We start from the raw sequence: 19,126 nt of genomic DNA, 5'->3' as shown, positions 1-19,126 counted from the left end.
ATAAAGAACAAGAAAAAAGCAGAAAATCAACTAGGCATGCTTCACAAAGTTCAAATGAGCAGTTAAAGCGCGTAGACATGCGATATTAGACTAAACAGGATAACTACACATATTGGAATAGCTCAATTAAGAATGAAAACAGACTAATACTTATTTAAATGGTATAACTCAAATGTAAGGAAAAACAGGTTGCTACTTAGTAAAATAAATCGAATTTTACAACAAATAGCATGTGTACGTACTCGTCACCTCGCGTACACGTCACTCACATATCGCAACAGTACCAAATCCTAAGAGGATTTCCCCCACACAAAGTTAGGCAAGCTACTTACCTCGAACCAAGCTCAATCAATCAGTAAACAATGCCTTTTCCACGAATTTCCGACTCCGAATGGCCCAAATCTAGCTAAAATCAATTACATACCATAAATACAACTATAAGAAATTAATCTAATTAATGAAATCAAAGCTAAAGCAAGAAATTAGAAAATCAACCCAAAAAGTCTCCTCGGACCCATGTCTCGAAATCGGGCAAAAGTCACTCGTACCAAAATTACCCAAAACTGATGTCAAAATCTTAATCAAAACCCCAAAATCTTAGTTGAAGAACTTCTTCCCATTTTTCCCAAAATTTTAACCCAAATCCGAAATTAAATGATGAAATCAACCATAGATTAGTGAAATATAACCATAAATGAGTTAAGAATCGTTACCCAAAAGTTTTCTCTGAAAATCCCTCGAACAATCGCCCAATCCGAGCTCTTAAAGTCCCAAAATCGAAATGGGAAATCAACCCTCGAAATCCTATTTTCTGCCCAGCAAACTCGCTTCTGCGAGCCTTCAACCGCACCTGTGGTACCGCACCTGCAGAAAACTCATCGCAGGTACGAAAATGGTCGGGACCGCATCTGTGAGCTTTGGGCCGTACCTACGAGCCCGCTCTTGCGGCTTGACTTACGCACCTGCGCTCACAGACCTTCTTGACCAATAGCGTACCTGCGCCCTTCACTCCACACGTGCGATCCCTCACCTGTGATTTCCCCACCGCAGGTGCGAAAATACCAGAAACCAGAAGCTTTAGTCATTTGCCTAAGTCCAATTTCAATCCGTTAAGCATCCGAAACACACCCGAGGCCCCCGGGACCTCAACCAAATATACCAACAAGTTCTAAAACACCATACGAACTTAGTCGAGCCTTTAAATTACATCAAATAATGCTAAAAACACGAATTACACCTCGATTCAAGCCTAATAAACTTCAAAGTTTTAAACTTCCACAACCGATGCCGAAACCTATCAAACCACGTCCGATTGACCTCAAATTTTGCACACAAGTCATATTCGATATTACGGACCCACTCTAACTTTCAGAATCTGAATCCGACCCCGATATCAAAAAGTCCACTACCGGTCAAACTTCCCAAAAAATCAACTTTCACCATTTCAAGCCTAATTTAGCTACAGACCTCCAATTCACATTCCGGACGCGCTTCTAAGTCTAAAATCACCCAACGGAGCTAACAGGACCGACAAAACTCCATTCTGGAGTCGTCTTCATACAGTTCCAACTACGGTCAAAATCCTAAGACTTAAGCTTCCGTTTAGGGACTAAGTGTCCCAATTCACTCCGAAACCACAACAACAACCTCCCGGCAAGTCACGCAAGCAGAAAAAAGGTACGAGGAAAGCAGTAAATATGGGATCGGGGCTAATACACTCAAAACGACCGGGTCGTTACGTTAGCTAATTAAGATCAATAATTTTTAGAAACTTAATCTTTTATTAATTTTTATTTTATAACTCAAACACAAATTTTAATATAATATTTATGTAATTTTCTAAAATTTTGTATTCGTTGAGATAGGGTACACGCGCAATGCGCATATCCTAAAACTAGTAGTATATTAAAAGTACGAATAACGACGCCGTTTAAGGTTTGGCCTCCAGTCCCTGCGAAAACCTCGCAGATGCTTTTATAAAGTTCCCAAGTTCCCTTCCACTACAGAAAAATCTAGATTCCAATCAAAACAGCGGAACAAGCAAAAGTATAGTTTCCCAAATTCTCCATATCTCTGTAAGTTTGATTTCTTGTCCCTTTAATTTTCAGTTTCCAGTTAGAATTTGTCTATGCTCCCTGTTCTTCATTGAACAAAGCTAGGGTTTATATCTTCCATATTTTCGTTTATAGTTTATTGTCTTCTTTTTTAGGAATTTATAATGGCGACTGAACAACCAAAGCCAGCGGCTGAAGACGTGAAGATGGATCTATTCGAAGACGATGACGAATTTGAAGAGTTTGAAATTGATCAAGGTGAGTTAAGCATCATATCGTTCTTCTACTTTTTGGTTTATCTGTATATTTGAGTAATGTGTTTTCCGGATGATATTTTGCGTCATGATTCTGTGTTCCTAAGATTCTAGCTAAGGAAGTAACATAAAATTAAATAAAGTAAGTGCCTTGTTTACTATTTAAATTAAATTGTACTTATGATCTGATGTTGTAATATATGATGCTCGTGCTTTTACCCTATGTTACTCGGACTCTTCAAAAATGTTGTTGGGTGCGTGTCGGATCCTCCAAATTTAGTGCATTTTTGGAGGATCCGACACGGGTGCGGCAGCACTTTTGGAGAGTCCGAGCAACATAGCTTTTACCTGGTTACAAAAGTTGATGATCCTGGTCATTGATTTGCTATTTATCTGCACTTGTGATTTGAATTGTCGATAAGGTAGAATATTCCTTGCTATCTGCTCCATAGGTTACATTGTCACTGTTGCTTTCGAGCTCCATGCGGTTCATTTTCAATTGCAATATCTCAAAAATGTGTAGTGTACTTTTGTTGATAAAAAAGTGATACTTTATGTTTAAACCATCAAATACCATCTCTAATCAAGCCAAACTTGATTGAACATTCGTTATTTAGTTCTTTTTTTTAACAACATTGATAGGATACTTTTTCGATATGGATAAGATATTCAATCTAGATGAGTGATATCTTCAACCTAATCATTCATATTTTAAATTCTCCTCCTTTCAATCCATGCTTGTTACTGTAAATTGAGAGCGGAAAATTGGTAGAACGTGAGGCTCAAGATCTAGTTTGAGGAAGAATAAGATCTAGAAGGGTTCTAAAATGTGTAGGTGAAGAAGACTTCGTTTCAGGTTTAAGAATGGTGATGGAAAGAGATGGTGTGCATGAGAAAGAAGATAACTTCTTCCATTGTTTTTCAACTTTTCTTTCTTTCTTTTTTTCTTCTTCCATTGTTTTTCAACTTTTCTTTCTTTCTTTTTTTCTTTTGCTTTTTGACGTGTCTTTTAATTGGGTTTTTTGAACGTCGGTTGCGCTTGTGTTACACGCTTGTGGACACCTTCATGAGATACATTCCTATCGAGTTGAGGTGCCTATCTACTACTCACTACAAAGTTGAGGTGTCTAACTGACACTCCGCACCAAGTTTGAGGGGCCATGTATTTGGCCTTGAATTTAACCAACTACATGAATAATACACAATTAAGTTTTATATAGACTGCTGATATATCAAATTTTCTTGTGGCTCATTTAGAGCTGCATACAAGACCAAACAACCAAACAGTGACACTTTACTTAGTTACCGCTTATCCTACCTTTGCAGATGCCTCCACTACTTATTTACTCACCTAACTAGCAAGCGGGAAAGCTTACAGTTGGTATTCATTTACATTTACCAAATAAACTTCTTTTTTTCTTTTTTGATAAGGTAAAAGTTTATTAAAAAGGTACCAAGATGGTACACAATAGTATAAGATGCAGCCCAGATAACAACAATCACATACTACTCTCCCTCCTAACATCTCCAGAAATAAATATACTGATTCTGATTTAGTAAATTACTACAATTACACCAAAAATACAGATTATGAAGACATGTATTCTTAATTCTAATAATGTGATTCCTGTGCCCGTCAAAGCAAGCCTTGTTCCTTTCCAGCCATAAGGTACGCAGAATGCACAATGGAATGGTTCTCCATATCTGTTTCAGTCTTCTGGATACTCTTTGAGATTGCCAAGCTTCTATAAGACCCCTTACCATTTGAGGCATCACCCAAGAAATGCCACAAATGCTGAGAAATAGATCCCAGCATTGCCTAGATACTCTGCTATAGAGGAGAAGGTGATTTACTGATTCCTGCTCCTCTTCACACAAGTAACATCTATTGCACAACCTGAAGCCTCTTTTCCGCAAGTTATCCGGAATCAAACAAGCCTCCCAAATAGCTATCCATCCAAAAACATGCTACCTTAACTGGAGCTTTGGTTTACCAAATCATCTTCCAAGGCCAATTAGTATCTCTGTGATTTGACTTCTCTACCATCATGCTATTACAACTTTTCACTGAAAAAGTTTTATCACAACAGAGTGTCCACCTTGCTCTGATCAATTGAAACAGATTCAATTTGTTGGAGCAGGTGACAGAAATCCTCAACTTCCCAGTCATCCAAATTTCTTGTAAAAACTATTTTCCAGCCTCGTTGACAGCATAGTTGAACAAATTGGGGACCTTCATTTTCAGGCTTTCATCCCCTATCCATAGATCTGTCCGAAATTTAATTTTCTGACCATTCCCAACTTCCAAGTTCCAACTTTGTATTAAAAACTCTCCCCATAGTCTATTTATGTATTTCCATATACCCCCTCTTGCATTTAAGCGTAAGAGAGAGGTCTCCACCCTTTCTTCTTACCATAAATAGCATTGATCAACCTCTTCCAAACTTCATTACCTTCCGGCATGTATCTCCATAGCCACTTGAAGAGTAGGCTTTTATTGTGCATTTTCAAATTCCTTATACCAAGACCTCCTCCTTTTTTATCATTCAACACCACCTGCCATTTGACCAAATGCATTTTCCTTTTTGTAGCATTTCCATCCCATAAGAACTGACTCCTCATGGATTCAGCTTTTTTTCTACTGCTGTAGGCAAATAAACTTCTATTGCCCCACCGTATTCTATAAGAACCATAGTCTTCCTTAAGAACACAATTGCTGTCATTCTTTTGCATATATTGATGAATTCTTGTATTTGCTACAAAGAAAAGCTAATGTAACAAACTAGGTAATGGAGCTGGAAGGGAAACTTATTTTCAATATAAATCAAGTAATTTTGCTCAGCTTTCCTCAAGCCTTGCACTTAAACTTTGGCAACTTTTTCCGGAACGACCTATCTTTGAGGAAGCTTTACAATTTTTTAATTCTCTTGACAAATTCAATAGTGGTTGCAACGGAATTCTTGTGTACCACTGCATGAAGCAGCATCTGCTGGCAACTAAATCAGTTACAACTTCTGATCTTGTCCTTTCCCTTTTATCTATAATGTTTCTCACCAAGTTTAGCATGCTCAATCTTGTTGCATGTTATTATTTGAGATTCAAGTAGCTTTAAGTTAAGTAATTAACCTTGTTACCCAGATACCTTCGATGTTGAATAAGCTCTTAGATGCCTTGTGAATTCACCATAGCATGTCTTATATGTCGAAAGTATTTAGTGCTCGCACTTGAGCCCTGATAACCTTGGTATTTGAACTTTTTGTATGGGCTTCTCAATTCTGGAGTAACTGTACCCTTTTGTTTTGTTCCATTGAAAGAGGAAGGGTCCTATATTCTCTTTTTCCCTTTAATGTATTATAGCCTGTTTGGCCAAGCTTCTCAAGAGGCCAAAAATGTTTTTTTTCTCAAAAGCACTTCTTTTCCTAACTTGAGGTGTTTGGCAAAAGTGCTTTTGGAAAGAAGCAGAGGCAGTTTCTGAGAAGCAGAAAAAAGTAGTTTCTTCCCAAAAGCAGAAGCAGTTTTGACTTTTTTTCTTACCAAAAATACCTTTAACAAAATATAGTATATACCAAAATAACCGTTAAACCTAATACTTAGGATATTAATGTATAAATATTTCTTATTAGTTTTAGGATAACTTTCTAATATATAGTAACTCTAGGGGTGAATGCTTTTATATTTGTTGAATAATTTTTAATATATTTAACTTATATTAAAAGAATTAAGTACTTTTAAATTTTATTTTCATATTTTACTTAAATAAAATGAAAAGATTTAATTATTTCCTGTAATAACAAAATTTTAAGATTATTTATTTACTTATAATATTAACTATTAAGTAAATCTATTCATGTCTTTATTCGTAATTTGATACTTAAAAGCACTTTCTGAAAAGCTTGGCCAAACACAAATTATTGCTCAAAAGTATTTTTCAGAGTGATTAGCCAAACACAAACTGCTTTTCTCCAAAAGTTCTTTTTTCAAAAGCACTTTTTCAAAAGCACTTCTCAAAATAAGCTGATTTCTCCAGCTTGGCCAAACATGCTATTAGTCAGAAAATCTATTATTCTAGGACCACTTTGTTGTTCATCCTCTTGTTGAGTTTTCTTTGTAGTATCTGGTCATGACCTTCATATAAATACAATATGTTCAGAATGGGAGGACAAAGAGGAAGGCAAAGAAGTAACACAGCAATGGGAGGATGATTGGGATGATGATGATGTCAACGATGACTTCTCTCTGCAGCTAAGAAGGGAATTGGAAAGCAACACCGAGAAGAAATAAGCTACACTTGCACATGATTGTTTCTTCTTCTCAAAATTAGAGACCATCTACTGGATTCAGATGTTTCCATATGCTTGTACTCTTTATTTTTCTGAACATGCACCACCTCTATCCGTGTTCCCGAAGGCAGCATGAAATAACTTTACCTTTTCGTTCACATTATCAAACTTGCGACATACAAACTTAAATACAGTTCCTGTGAGCTTAGTTTGAGCAGAAGTGAGTACGGTATTTCGTTTACCTTTCAAATTTGATTGATTTCCTGTATTGGGGAATGCATTTTTTGTATATATCCTTTGGAGAGGATTAGGGTTTGGTGGGAGAGCTAGAAAAATGTGTATACTGGACATAGTCTACCTGTCTCAAGTAGGTTAATTCCTTTTTCTCAAATTCCTTTTTTTAAGGTGAGTTAATTCTTTTTCCCATAGTTGGAGTTCCCTGAACTACTTCCATTCAGATGGTTTATGGTGTGCAAGGCATTTGCTGCTCTGATCTTCTGCGGGGAATGACTGTTTTTATGCAAAACATCATCGTGATGCTGTATTTTGTAGTGTGTGAAAAGGAGTGGAATTAGGGCGTGTTTTTAGAGTGAAAAGGAGTGAAATTAGGGCGTTCCAAGAAGGAAACTAGCAAGGGAAGTGAGAACATTTTCCTTGCATTTCTTTCGTTTGCATTAGCAAGGAAAACGAAGGGGGCTAATCTTATGGGCGATAGGTAGGAATTAGGACATGTTAAGGTATGAAGAGCAGATTAAAAGAATGTACTGTGTTGGCAATAGGTTTTGGCTTAACCCCTGTCGTTTGGATTTATGTTTCGAGGTATTATAGCTTGGCTGCTTGGGCGATTGCGCATGAAATTCAATGGTTTGCGGTATCCACTATGTCTATCGATGGCAGATTATAACTTATAAGCATATATGATGTACTTTGTTAGCACTTGATTCTAGCTTTGCCCCGCCGTTTGTTTGTGTTTGGAGGCCAGATTAGATACGGAATTGAATAACTGCGCTTCAGTATTTTGTCACCCTGTATTTCTAATACGACATATTAGCAACATAACATAGTACTCCGTATGGATCAATGATAGCTGAAAGACGGCGCGGCACTATTAATGTGTGTATTGTTAACACATTGCGTAGAATACCCAGATCTCCTTGAGTACGCGTTAATTTTAATGTCGATGATTCGTTTCAAGGCTAAAGTTGGAATTTTATTTTACTTACTAATCAAAAATCGTACTCTACTAGAGTCCAAATGTAGGAAAATCATTTTAGCGATCGACTATAATCTGTATTTGTGATTTCACTTCATTCATGTAATACATAGCTCCTGTTTACTAATCCGCCATTGCATTATCATATTATCGAACTTATATCTAGGGGTGTACAAGCCAAACCGTCAAGTCAAACCGAACCAACGAACCAAGACAAACCGAAGAAAAATACCGACTTGTGATTTGGTTTGGTTGGTTTGGTGTTCGAAAATAAAAAACCGATCACTCTTGATTTGGTTTGGTATTAGCAAAAAAAAAAAGTCAAACCGAATCTAAACCAAACCGACATTATTTTATACATAAAAAATAATCATTAAAATCTAATTTGTAAGTATTTTCTAAACAATTTTATAGTTTTCAATGTCTTAAGATATTATTTATGTGTGGGCTCGTAAATTAACTATCCACTAAGTAGATTCTATCTACATAACCTAAATCTGAAGCCCAAACTAAAACCCAACAAGACAAAAGACAATAAAATAGGTTTATTACATATCTTCGTATGTTCCAATTCCAAACTCAAAGAACACCAAATATTGAAAATCCTTCCCTCCACTTCACACGAGCTTCTCGCTCTGCAATTATTGTTGAGAAGTAGCCATTGTTCAAGTTTGTAATTGCATCTTACTGCTCCAATACAATTTGGTAAGGTAAAGTGTTTGATTAAACCAATTATGTTATTTTGTCCATTTAGATTTGGATAGAACTGTCATCTTAGATTATTTTAATGAATAGTAATCATACGGATAATTGGTGATTATTTGATCTCTTTTTCAAGCACAATATTACTAAAAAATAAAACCGAAAAATCAAAAAAATCGACTAAAATCGAAATCGAAAAAATCGAGTTTATGTTAGTTTGATTTGATTATAAATTTAATAAACCGACTTTGATTTTGGTTTAACAAAAAAACCAAACCAAACCAAACCGCCTCATGACACCCCTACTTATATCCTGAATTTTACTGTGTTCAGGACAATTGTTTCATCTAACTAGACAGAGAACTAGCTAGGGTCCTTCCGTGAGCAGACACAAACTCGACTCCTCTCACCTATACTTCCCCACTCAAGCTCCGTCCTTGTTAGTTGTTGAACTCAATAATGTTACTAATTTCTCCCGACTATTGTGGGATTCTAACTGGTTTTTAGCTTCCCTTCGATTTTGTTCTAGTGGAGCGAAGCATGTGTAAAGAAACCATTTTAGGAGAAATTACAAATGAAATGAAATGAAATGAAATAATTTTAGATTTAACAGACTTAACACAATCAAAACGTTATGACTTATGGGGTCTACATGTAAAGATAAATAAAGGGGAATAGTCTTTGGGCCACCTAAACTTGCATCAGATTTTAAAGTCGATATTAAAACTCTTATTTTTTTCAATTTGGCACCTCAACTCGATAAAAATATTTATGATAAGCTCCTCTCTTAGAGCGTGTATCTCAATTGCTCGACATGAATACCACGTCATATTCTCATACCATTTATTATTTGACAGCTGTAATTTGTGGGGCATATCTTTTTCCAAAATCAATTTATTAAATTTTTATTTTATCTTCTCTTTTTCTTCTTTTATTCTTCACCATAGCCCTGCCAGAAGAACCTTCCCCCAGCCCAACCACCATTTCTAATGGTAAAAGTTCAAATCTGATCCATTCAAAGTGGGACTTCACAATGTTGAAAAAATCAGAATCGAAAAAATTCCAAGAAGAAAGAAAAAAATTCAGAGTCCAAATTTGAAACCCAATGTCAAAATAAAAGAAAAATCAATACAACTTCAAGAAAAATTACTCTTCTCCTATTCAAAGCATTGTCTAACCTTTTGTAAAACCAAAAATAATGGGTATGATTGGACCCCATTAATGCAATGAAAATCGCTATCCCTTCTGCCTTTTTTAGTGTTTGGCTGGCGAAAATTATGCCCAAATTTACACTTCGATGTGATATATTTCGAGCTTGATTGTTGATAATTTTATTCTCTTTGTTAAAATTAGAAGGAGCATATATAAAAAAAAAATGGCGAATAAGAAAACTAAAATGCTTGACTTCATTAATGTGGTAGAATAGAGGAGGGGGGAGGGGGGAAGGGGAGGTGGGAGTTTGGTAGGGAAGACGGGAGAGGTGGGAGGCAGGGGAAAAGAGAAGAGCAAAGGGAAATGTCTATTTTTTTTTTCTTTTTATTCTGATTCTCATAATTTTTTAATAAAAATAATATTGTCCACGCACTTTGGCAGCGTGATTTGCACACAATTTAGCCATGTCAGCTGCGTCACATGTGTAAAGAAACCATTTTAGGAGAAATTACAAATGAAATGAAATAATTTTAGATCTAACACAATCAAAACGTTATGACTTATAGGGTCTACATGTAAAGATAAATAAATAGAGACTACATTGTTCTTACTCTAGGGGACACTAGAATTCATCATCCCTTCATGGATCTTAGCACCTCACTCATGTCCGCAGTTTGTTCTGTCCGTACAAATTTAAATAATAATAATAGGTAGAGGCTGATTCAGAATATAAATTTTATGGGTTAACCTCTAAGGATTTAGCATTTAAATTGTTATATTTTAAAGTTATAGGTTCATATCTACTATTTTTGTAATTTTAATGAATTTTTATATATAAAGTTTTGCTCCGCGTCGAAAGCTATAGATTCAATTAAACCAGATAGTAATACACTACATCCGCCCATGATAGTAGATACCTTAAAATTTTTGACAGGACCCCGTGCTCTCCTCCCCAAGCTGTAAATTATAGTGTTAATATGCTAAAAACTTGACATAATGTCTACTTTGGAACCCATCAAAATAAAAGTGTTTAGGTGCACTTTATTTAAAGAACGAAGCGGTTATTATATTCAGATATGAGCATTATGTGTTCATTTTGTTTTTATCTCTTTCCTTTCTTTCTTGGTTTTTTCAAAATTTGCTATTCATGCTTGTTCTTTTCTTTCTTCCGTTTTCCCCCTTTTCCCCACCTACTATTCTCTTTTCTTTCTTTTATTTTTGTCATTTTTCAAGTTTCCCTCTTATTTTTTTATTTTTTTATTTTTTCAAATTTGCTATTCCCTTTTATTAAATATTTAGATTATATATGTTCTAGCATATTAAGTGTAAAGAACTTTTATCTATTGTAATTTGTCATTTATGTCAATCGTTTGTTATGCTACATATAATTATCGGTAATTGACTTATAGAGAAAAAATATTTTCACATTTGTTATATAGTTAATCACTAATCTCGTTAAAAAATTCGTTATCCTCCAATATCTCTTGTCTAGCTCCCTATCTCATCATTTACTACTCTCAAATCTTAGCTTAGCAATTGTTTGAACTACATACTAGCTCAGTATTCCGCATCCATGACTCGTCTCAATCTCGTCGTCTATACCTATCTTTTTAAAATCCTAGATCCGCCTATATAGTACAATATGACAACGTTGCCCAGATTTAATTATTTTATATTGGTCCGATGATTCAGACAGACTTACAATACATTGTTCCGTGCAGAAAATATTTTGTCCGAAGTATGAATGGATCTATATGGTCTAGAAAGATTTCACTCTTCAGAAGGCATATCCACACGGTCTTGTCATTCTCAGTGGTGCCTAACATAAACTTGCAGACATTAAACGTGGTAAAGTAACTGTATCTCCTAGTACTACAACTATTGTTATGCACATACATGGGGAAATGTTTCCAGAATTCGTTTAGTCAATTGGATCTTGCGGGAAAGGGAAACTGCATTAATTGAGAGAGTTACGCGGTTAATATATGAGTCCGGAATCAAAATGTGATTTTTTTAGACTTAAAGAACCAAAATATATGGAAAATAATTTTGGGGACCATAATATGTATAGCGCGTTATTTCACCGCGCTATACCTTAACGATATGTTTGTCCGTTAAAGTATAGCGCAGTGCAATACCATGCTATAATTAATTATTGGGCACATTACATCAATTTTTTCCTTATTTAAAGGGTTTCAGGAGGATTTTGTAAAAATTCATTCAGAATCCTTCAAGTTTTCCAAAATATTTGTTCGTTAAATATTTGTTCATTAAGTTATTTTGTATTTTGTCATAATGTTTGAAAAGCGAAGAATTAGGGTTTCATTATATTTGGAGGGGGAGGGGAGAGGGGGGGTGAGATTGTGCTGGAGAATAACTCAGTACACTATAGTTCTCCACAATGTCATGTTAAGTTGCAACTTACAATGGAGTACGATACATTGGTATCGTTGTTATGTAAAAAAAAATGAGTGTGAGCAAATGTTCGGTGAATCTTAAAGTAACCGGAAGATATCTGTATTCTATTACTCCGCAAGGGGTTGCTTGTTATGCTGAGTTTAACATCGAAGACGATAAAAATCTGAGAGATTTTTTGAGGACTCCGGATGAACATCGGGAATATCTTGTGATAAAAATGTTGGAAATGTACGTTAAGGCTGAAGACGTTCGCAATAATGAAGTTTCGCAAAGTAGAGATATCCCTTAATCACCGGGTAGTTATTTTGGAGCAGTTTTAGCCGAACAGGTTCCGGGTGAAAGAGTTTTGGCGTGATCTAAACTTATCTCCACGGGCGAGTGAGGAGCGAGGAAATAATTTCTCCCCTAGTTTACATAATCTACAAGCCGAGTGGTAAACTTCAATTTTCCTTTGTGTTACGATATTTATTTTCATGTAATGAATTTTTATTAACACTCATATATTACACAGGGGGTACAAGCCATATATGAATTTTACAAGTTATGAACCAATGCCTAGTTGGAATATGCCTAGTTTTGGTATGTTGGATCATGGTGGTCCATCCGTGAATCATCATCAACAGGATAATGTCCATCATAGTATATCAACACATTATGATTTGTAAGTGAAGTAATAAATCTATATGTAATGTTTGGATCAATTTGAGAAACTCATTATTTTATTGGTTGTGCAGTGAAAACGAGCAACTTGAAGGTCCTATCCTTACTCAATTGCCCGAAGATGACATATTTAATCTGGATCTGGCAGATGCGCAGAGTCAGGAAGAGAATAGTGAATATGACAACAATGCTGATGAGTCTAGAGATGACACACCCTTCCCTGATGAGGGTGATGATGAGGAGGAAGAGAATGCTGAACCTGATTTAACGAGGGAGCATGCTCCACCTCCCGTTAGATCAAGAGTGTAAAAGTCCCACGCGCCGTTTCATTCAAGAGAGATTCCCTACCTTGATCATTTTCCAAGTATGCCGGATGTGGATACCCTCACAAGGTATCTTAATGAAATTCGGACAACAATGTGGGATGAATCTAGAGAAACGGTGTTGTCAAAGGACATACTTTTTGATGATAAAGCGCGCCTAAGCAGGGCGGTGCGAATGTACAACATAAAAGAGTATCGTAAGATCGTGGTTCATGAGTCATCTCCGGATGTATAAAATGTTATTTGTCGTAGATGGTTTACAGGTTGTAATTGGATGCTCAGTGCGAGGAAGCTGAAAATAAATTGGCACCCACAATTGTGAAATGGACACATTTAGTGGGAATCATTTTAACTTGAATGTTGACTTGATTTCTCTTGTCTTGATTCCACACATTGAAGCGTCCATAAGGTACAAGATCAAAGAGTGTATAACATCTGTCCACCAGGTATATGGGTATACCATTACCAAAAGAAAGACATTTCTCGGGCGTAAACGTGCATTTGAAATTGTTTATGGTAACTGGTATAAGTCCTTTGCATCTCTACCCAGGTACATGGCCGCATTGCAACACTTTAACTCCAGGACTGTTGTTGAATGGAAGCTTGAACGGAGTCCGAGAATACCAGAATACATATTCAGATATGTGTTCTAGGCATTTAAACCAGCCATTGATCGGTTTGTGAAAGATCCTCAGTATCCCTCGATGATGACCCTTAACTCAGTCGGCGTTCACTATGCACATCTCGTGTCGGACGATCATCAGCAACCGTCGATGGCTCTAGGGGACCAAGAAAATACTGATCCCACTCATGTCGCGTAATGGACGTGCCCGCGATCAACAATGGAGCTGGAGGGGTCACCTGCGAAGTCCCTGGCATTAGCTGAAGGCTAAATGACGGCATATCATGAGGAGCATCGTCTGGCTCAAGGTGGTCACCCGACTGATAAACTCTAAAATCCTGAACAGGTGGCTCAACGCCCCCTTGCTGGGGACCACATCATCGCCGACCCCCACGACCTCGTGGGACACCTCTTCCTCTCTGGGCACGCCTGCCACGTCGATCACGTTCAGGCTCCACTACTGGCCCACGATGGTATTGCTCCGGCGGCAGATAATCAGCCTCATATCCTAAGCGCTCGTCATCTCGGGATCGCCTCAATGTATGGGAAGCCAGATCTGTAACCTGGCGGCCATACTCGTGCAAAGCTGTAGCTCCCTCACCGGTATGCTACTGCATCTGCAGCCCCAACTGGTAGAACAGATGTAAGCCAATAGCCTGCCCAACATGTAAAATATTATTTACGGAAAGCCAGGTTAATGTTATAAGTAAGTATAACAGATAACATACCCGTGCCTCATGCCTCCCGGCGTATGGAATGTACTGACCACCAGCGCAATGAACAGAATTCCCGACGAAAAGTTGGGTAACATTGCGGTACCAGCCCATATACTCATGCTCACCATCCGTACGCTCAGGTGGAGGGGGTGGCGGAATCAGGTCATGCCGACGGTCCCAAATCTCAATCTGTGCCTCTAGCCATGCCACGTATGTCTGGTTAACCCTGGAACGATCATCTCACTAGTAATGTGTCCTAAGCCAAGCGGGCGGAGTAGGTACAAGCTGCGGTCGACCAAACTGGCGACTCGCTCGGTGAGATGATGCTCGACAATATCGAGACACATAAATGGGACGGAAGAGCTCCACATAAGTCGGTGCTCGCGCAATAATCGGGCAAACCAGCTATTAACTCGTCGTTGTATGGCCTCCATATGAACTATTAAGTAAAAACAGGAATCGTGAGTAAACACAATACATATAAAGCCAGGCCAAGTAAACTTAGTTTGAAAAATATTGTTGTTTTCTAATGTTATTTTCTTACATTTGTTGACTAGAATTCGACAGAGTTTGTGTTTGAATTATCAACTTTTTTCAGATATTTTTGAGTTTAACAGATAATTAAATGATTAATTTCAATATCTACAAAGATACTAACGCTAAAGGGCACTACATTTTACTACGCTAAAAGGGCACTAAATTATAAATACGAGCACTACATTAAAATTACGGGCACACGATACCACTACAGAGAAACTAAAGTCACATATTCATATATGTACAACAATAACATCTAAATAAGATTAATTATTCCTAAAATAATAATTTATCTATTTTACTAATATTTTAGCAAATAACTAATCTAAACCGGATAAAAATAACAAATTAATTTAATTACAAAACAATCACAAAAAAATATATAACAAAGTAAAAATTAACTAATAACAATTTTTCTATTTTACTAATTTCTTTATCATGCTAATAATATAATCCGGATAATAATATAATCCGGATAAAAAATAGCAAATTAATTAAATCGCAAAATAATCACGAAATAACATAGAACACAGTAAAACATAACTAATAGGCATTTTTTATACATGAGTTTTAACAAAAAATGAGTCGGAATACCTCGATTTTAATTTTTTGAAAAGTTAAAGATTTGGTAATTTTGAGCCGAAACGAGCAACCCACTACAGGATAACGCCTTATACACGATGTGGGACCGAGAATCTACACTTTTGTGGGACCGGTGGGCTCTAACCGAGTTTGTTTTGGTTAAAAATGGTGGGGGGACCGCTGGAAAAGGGTGTGTGTGTGTTCTGATTCTCGTGTGTTGGGAAGTAGGCTTACATACTTTTTTATCTAGGTATAGCACGGTATATATGCGCTATAACTTTCCACCCATTTAAAGTTTAAATATAGTACGGTAATACACCGCGCTATACCTTAATGGACAAATATATTATTAGTGTGGTATTGCACCGCGCTATATATATATTATGATCCCCAAATTTTTTCCCCACATATTTTAATTTCTTTGAGTAAAAAAGAACCGAACTTTGGTTTTTTGGCCGTTAATATATTACCTTATTAGTAGTATCCAAAAATATCTCTTTAGGAAACGCTATTAATTATTGGAAAGCAACTTGCAGTTCGTCAACTTCATGTTTGCGGCCACTTTAATCGCTTTGGCGCTTCTGAATGATCAAGTGGCAACATTCACGACTCCCTTGAAACTTTCAAAAAAGTCTGCTCTTGAGTTATTTAAAAAATAAAAAGAAAACAGATGAAAAATAGACTACTTAAGATATCGACCTTCCATGCCACCAATAGGAGAATGCTGAACAACAAAGTTTTTAGTGGAGCGATTGTATGGGTTAAAATCTGTCCCATAATATTTAAGATAAAGACAACACTAAAAAAAAGAATTTTCGAGTCGTCGTTAGTCGAGGTCGACTATGAAGCAGCGAGATTCGTAATTAAGATGTCAATAATGGTCGAGGTCGAGCACCGTTGATGAAACTGTAACAGCTAGTTTTTGAAATAGGATATTAAAGAAAATATTCTAATGAATATTCTCTACACTTGTACTATTAGGATTTATTAGGAATATGTCTCATATAAATAGAAAAATGGACAATGGTATGGGGCATGTGACATTCATTTGACAAGAACAAACTTTTGATAAAGGTTCTCTCTCTATCTCTCTCACTAAAATACAAACCCTATCTTTTCATCAAGATTCTCGTTCATATTATTCCATATTTTTCCATCAGATTCGAGAATAATACATTCTAAGATTTGTCTGTCACTCATCATTATCAGGAGGAACAACCACCTAATCCATCCTTTATTGGGTGAATCACTTCTCCTATTTACTTAAATATCATTTATTTTTATTTATTGCTATTAAGTGCTACATTATTGCTCATACTTTTTGGAATAGTTATTGCACGCTGCTATCAATCTACCACCTGATCTGTTTGACATTAGTCACGTTTTCGGAACTCATGTCTAGAAATATTATTTTTAACTAGGATTAACCTATATTTAACCGAAATTAGTCGTTTGAACCAAGTTTTACGTTTTTGGGTCAAACAATTTGGCGTTGTCTGTGGGAATTTCTTAGTTATGATTTTAGTTTCTTCTAGATCTGTAGCCAACACGGGTCACTAACGTAAAAAAAAAAAAAAGGCACTCCTTGCTTTGTACGTACAAATCCCAACATGGCAGGTAACCGAGACGAAAGGACGAGAATAATAAGTGACCTCCCAACTAACCTCATGAACGTCATCAACTAAAGATGTGAAGCGGCATATGAAGACACAAAGCCCAATGCCTCCCACAGGTGAGATGGGTCGCCGCCTCCTTACTGCAGCTTCACAAAATCTCTTGGTAAGGGAGCCTCCACATCTTTGGGGGAGGAGACGCCCCCAGCTGTAAAAAAGCTCCTCGAAGCATGGCTAACTGACATGCTAACCAGCGTCCTCAACAAGTCCGCCCGGGACGCGACTATAGAAAACGTAAGGACTTGCACTAAACAACTGATAGATGAGCAGTGCAACTAACTCCCTCCAATGACAGGTATTACTCACAATATCATTAATAATGTAGGTGATAATGCCCTCGCAACCATTTTGAAAAGTATGGAAGAAATGGAGAATGAGAACAAGGCACTCCGAGATCAAATGAAAGAACACCAGGAAAGGGTTGATAAAATATCGGGTGCCCCCAAGTTGTTGCCAAAGAGAGGTGCCGACCGGTTTGTTGAACAACCGTACAATGATGATGCAGCCCTACATGCTATACCAAAAACCTTTAAAATGCCACCCTACCTCAGGATATATGACGGCACAACCGACCCCGAAGATCATGTGACTCATTGCGTCACTGCCGTAAAAGGAAACGACCTCGCCAAGGAACATGTGTCTTCCATTTTGCTAAAAAAGTTCGGCGAAACCCTCACTGGAGGAGCATTAACATGGTATTCGCAGCTACCAGCAGGCTCCATCGAAACCATTGAAGAAAAGGCCGACAAGTTCGTAATGGCCCATGCAGGAGCCATAAAGGCCGAGGCCAGAGTGAACGACATATTTGCCATCAAACAATCTCTGGGAGAGGGATTGAGGGACTTCCTCGACCGTTTCAACCGAGTAAGGATGACTTTGCCAAACGTGTCCGAAGGGATGCCAGTCGCAGCCTTTCAGAACGGGTTGAGCACGGATGTTTCAGAGCAACGAGGAAATTGTTAAGCCGATTGATGAAGTATCCTCCGACCACTTGGGATGAGATCCACAAAGCTTATTGTGCCGAAGTCCGTGCGGATGAGGACGACCTCAATGGGCCAACCCACCGGCTAACCTCAGTACAAGCGAAGTCAAGAAAGGATCGAAGGTCCATCAAGACCCAGGACGGTAACCCATCGGAACGACCGAGGTATGCCCCTTACTTTCTACTCACAATTGTTGTATGTCACCCACAATTTTGTCATGACTTTCCCCCTAAGAAGCATTTTGCATAAACTCGAGCTATTGGGAAGGCTAGCCAAATGGGCCATCGAGCTGAGCGAGCACGATATCACGTACCAGCCGCGAATAGTGATAAAGTCACAAGTACTCGCTGACTTCATCGTCGACTTCAGCGCAAAAGTAACGCCCGAAGTTGAAAGAGAAGCCGCCAAAACTTCCCCCCAAACACAAGACCGATGGGTCCTATACACCGATGGCGCATCCAACGCGTCAGGGTCCGGACTGGGACTCGTACTCGAAATCCCAACCGGCGAAGTAATTCGCCAGTCCATAAGGTGCCCGGACATGACTAACAACGAGGCCAAGTATGAGGTCGTAATTGCAGGTTTGAGGCTAGCACTCAAGTATGCTGCAAAATGATTATAACTACGCTTTGATTCCAAAATCGTAGTCAACCAAGTCATAGGGACTTTCCAAATTAGGGAACAAAGATTGCAAAAATATCAGACCAAAATTTGCAAGCTGCTACCTGAGTTCGACGAATGTCAGCTTGACCAAATTCCACAAGCACAGAACGCTGAGGCAGATGGCCTCGCTAAGCTAGCCGCAACCATAAAAAAAATTACAACCAGAGACAGAAGTGTGGTCCACCTCCTCAATTCGTCGCTAGACCAAGTCGAGGTAAGAAGCATAAACTTACTTTGGACTGGCGCAATCATATTATTACATACTTGTAGGACGGTAGACTCCCAGATGATTAA

At 37.6% G+C, this 19,126-nt stretch overlaps 1 protein-coding gene across 1 annotated transcript; it reads left to right on the top strand.

The window, feature by feature from the left end:
* Positions 1–1,943: 1,943 nt before the first annotated feature.
* LOC107785623 (protein DELETION OF SUV3 SUPPRESSOR 1(I)) lies at positions 1,944–6,777 on the top strand. The gene is made up of 3 exons (XM_016606964.2): positions 1,944–2,075; positions 2,210–2,312; positions 6,459–6,777. Exons 2-3 carry the CDS (start codon positions 2,219–2,221, stop codon positions 6,587–6,589), a joined length of 225 nt encoding a protein of 74 aa, XP_016462450.1. The 5' UTR covers positions 1,944–2,075; positions 2,210–2,218; the 3' UTR covers positions 6,590–6,777.
* Positions 6,778–19,126: the final 12,349 nt, after the last annotated feature.

The sequence above is a fragment of the Nicotiana tabacum genome, chromosome 4, assembly GCF_000715075.1.
Source record: "Nicotiana tabacum cultivar K326 chromosome 4, ASM71507v2, whole genome shotgun sequence".
In the NCBI taxonomy this organism is placed as follows: domain Eukaryota; kingdom Viridiplantae; phylum Streptophyta; class Magnoliopsida; order Solanales; family Solanaceae; genus Nicotiana; species Nicotiana tabacum.
This window is presented reverse-complemented; position numbering and strand designations above follow the sequence as displayed.

Bases quoted from the DNA above. Each gene is read 5' to 3' on its own strand.
- LOC107785623 (XM_016606964.2), top strand. From the start codon at position 2,219: ATGGCGACTGAACAACCAAAGCCAGCGGCTGAAGACGTGAAGATGGAT. The intron at 2,313-6,458 runs GTGAGTTAAGCA...CAATATGTTCAG, and splicing joins AGAGTTTGAAATTGATCAAG to AATGGGAGGACAAAGAGGAA.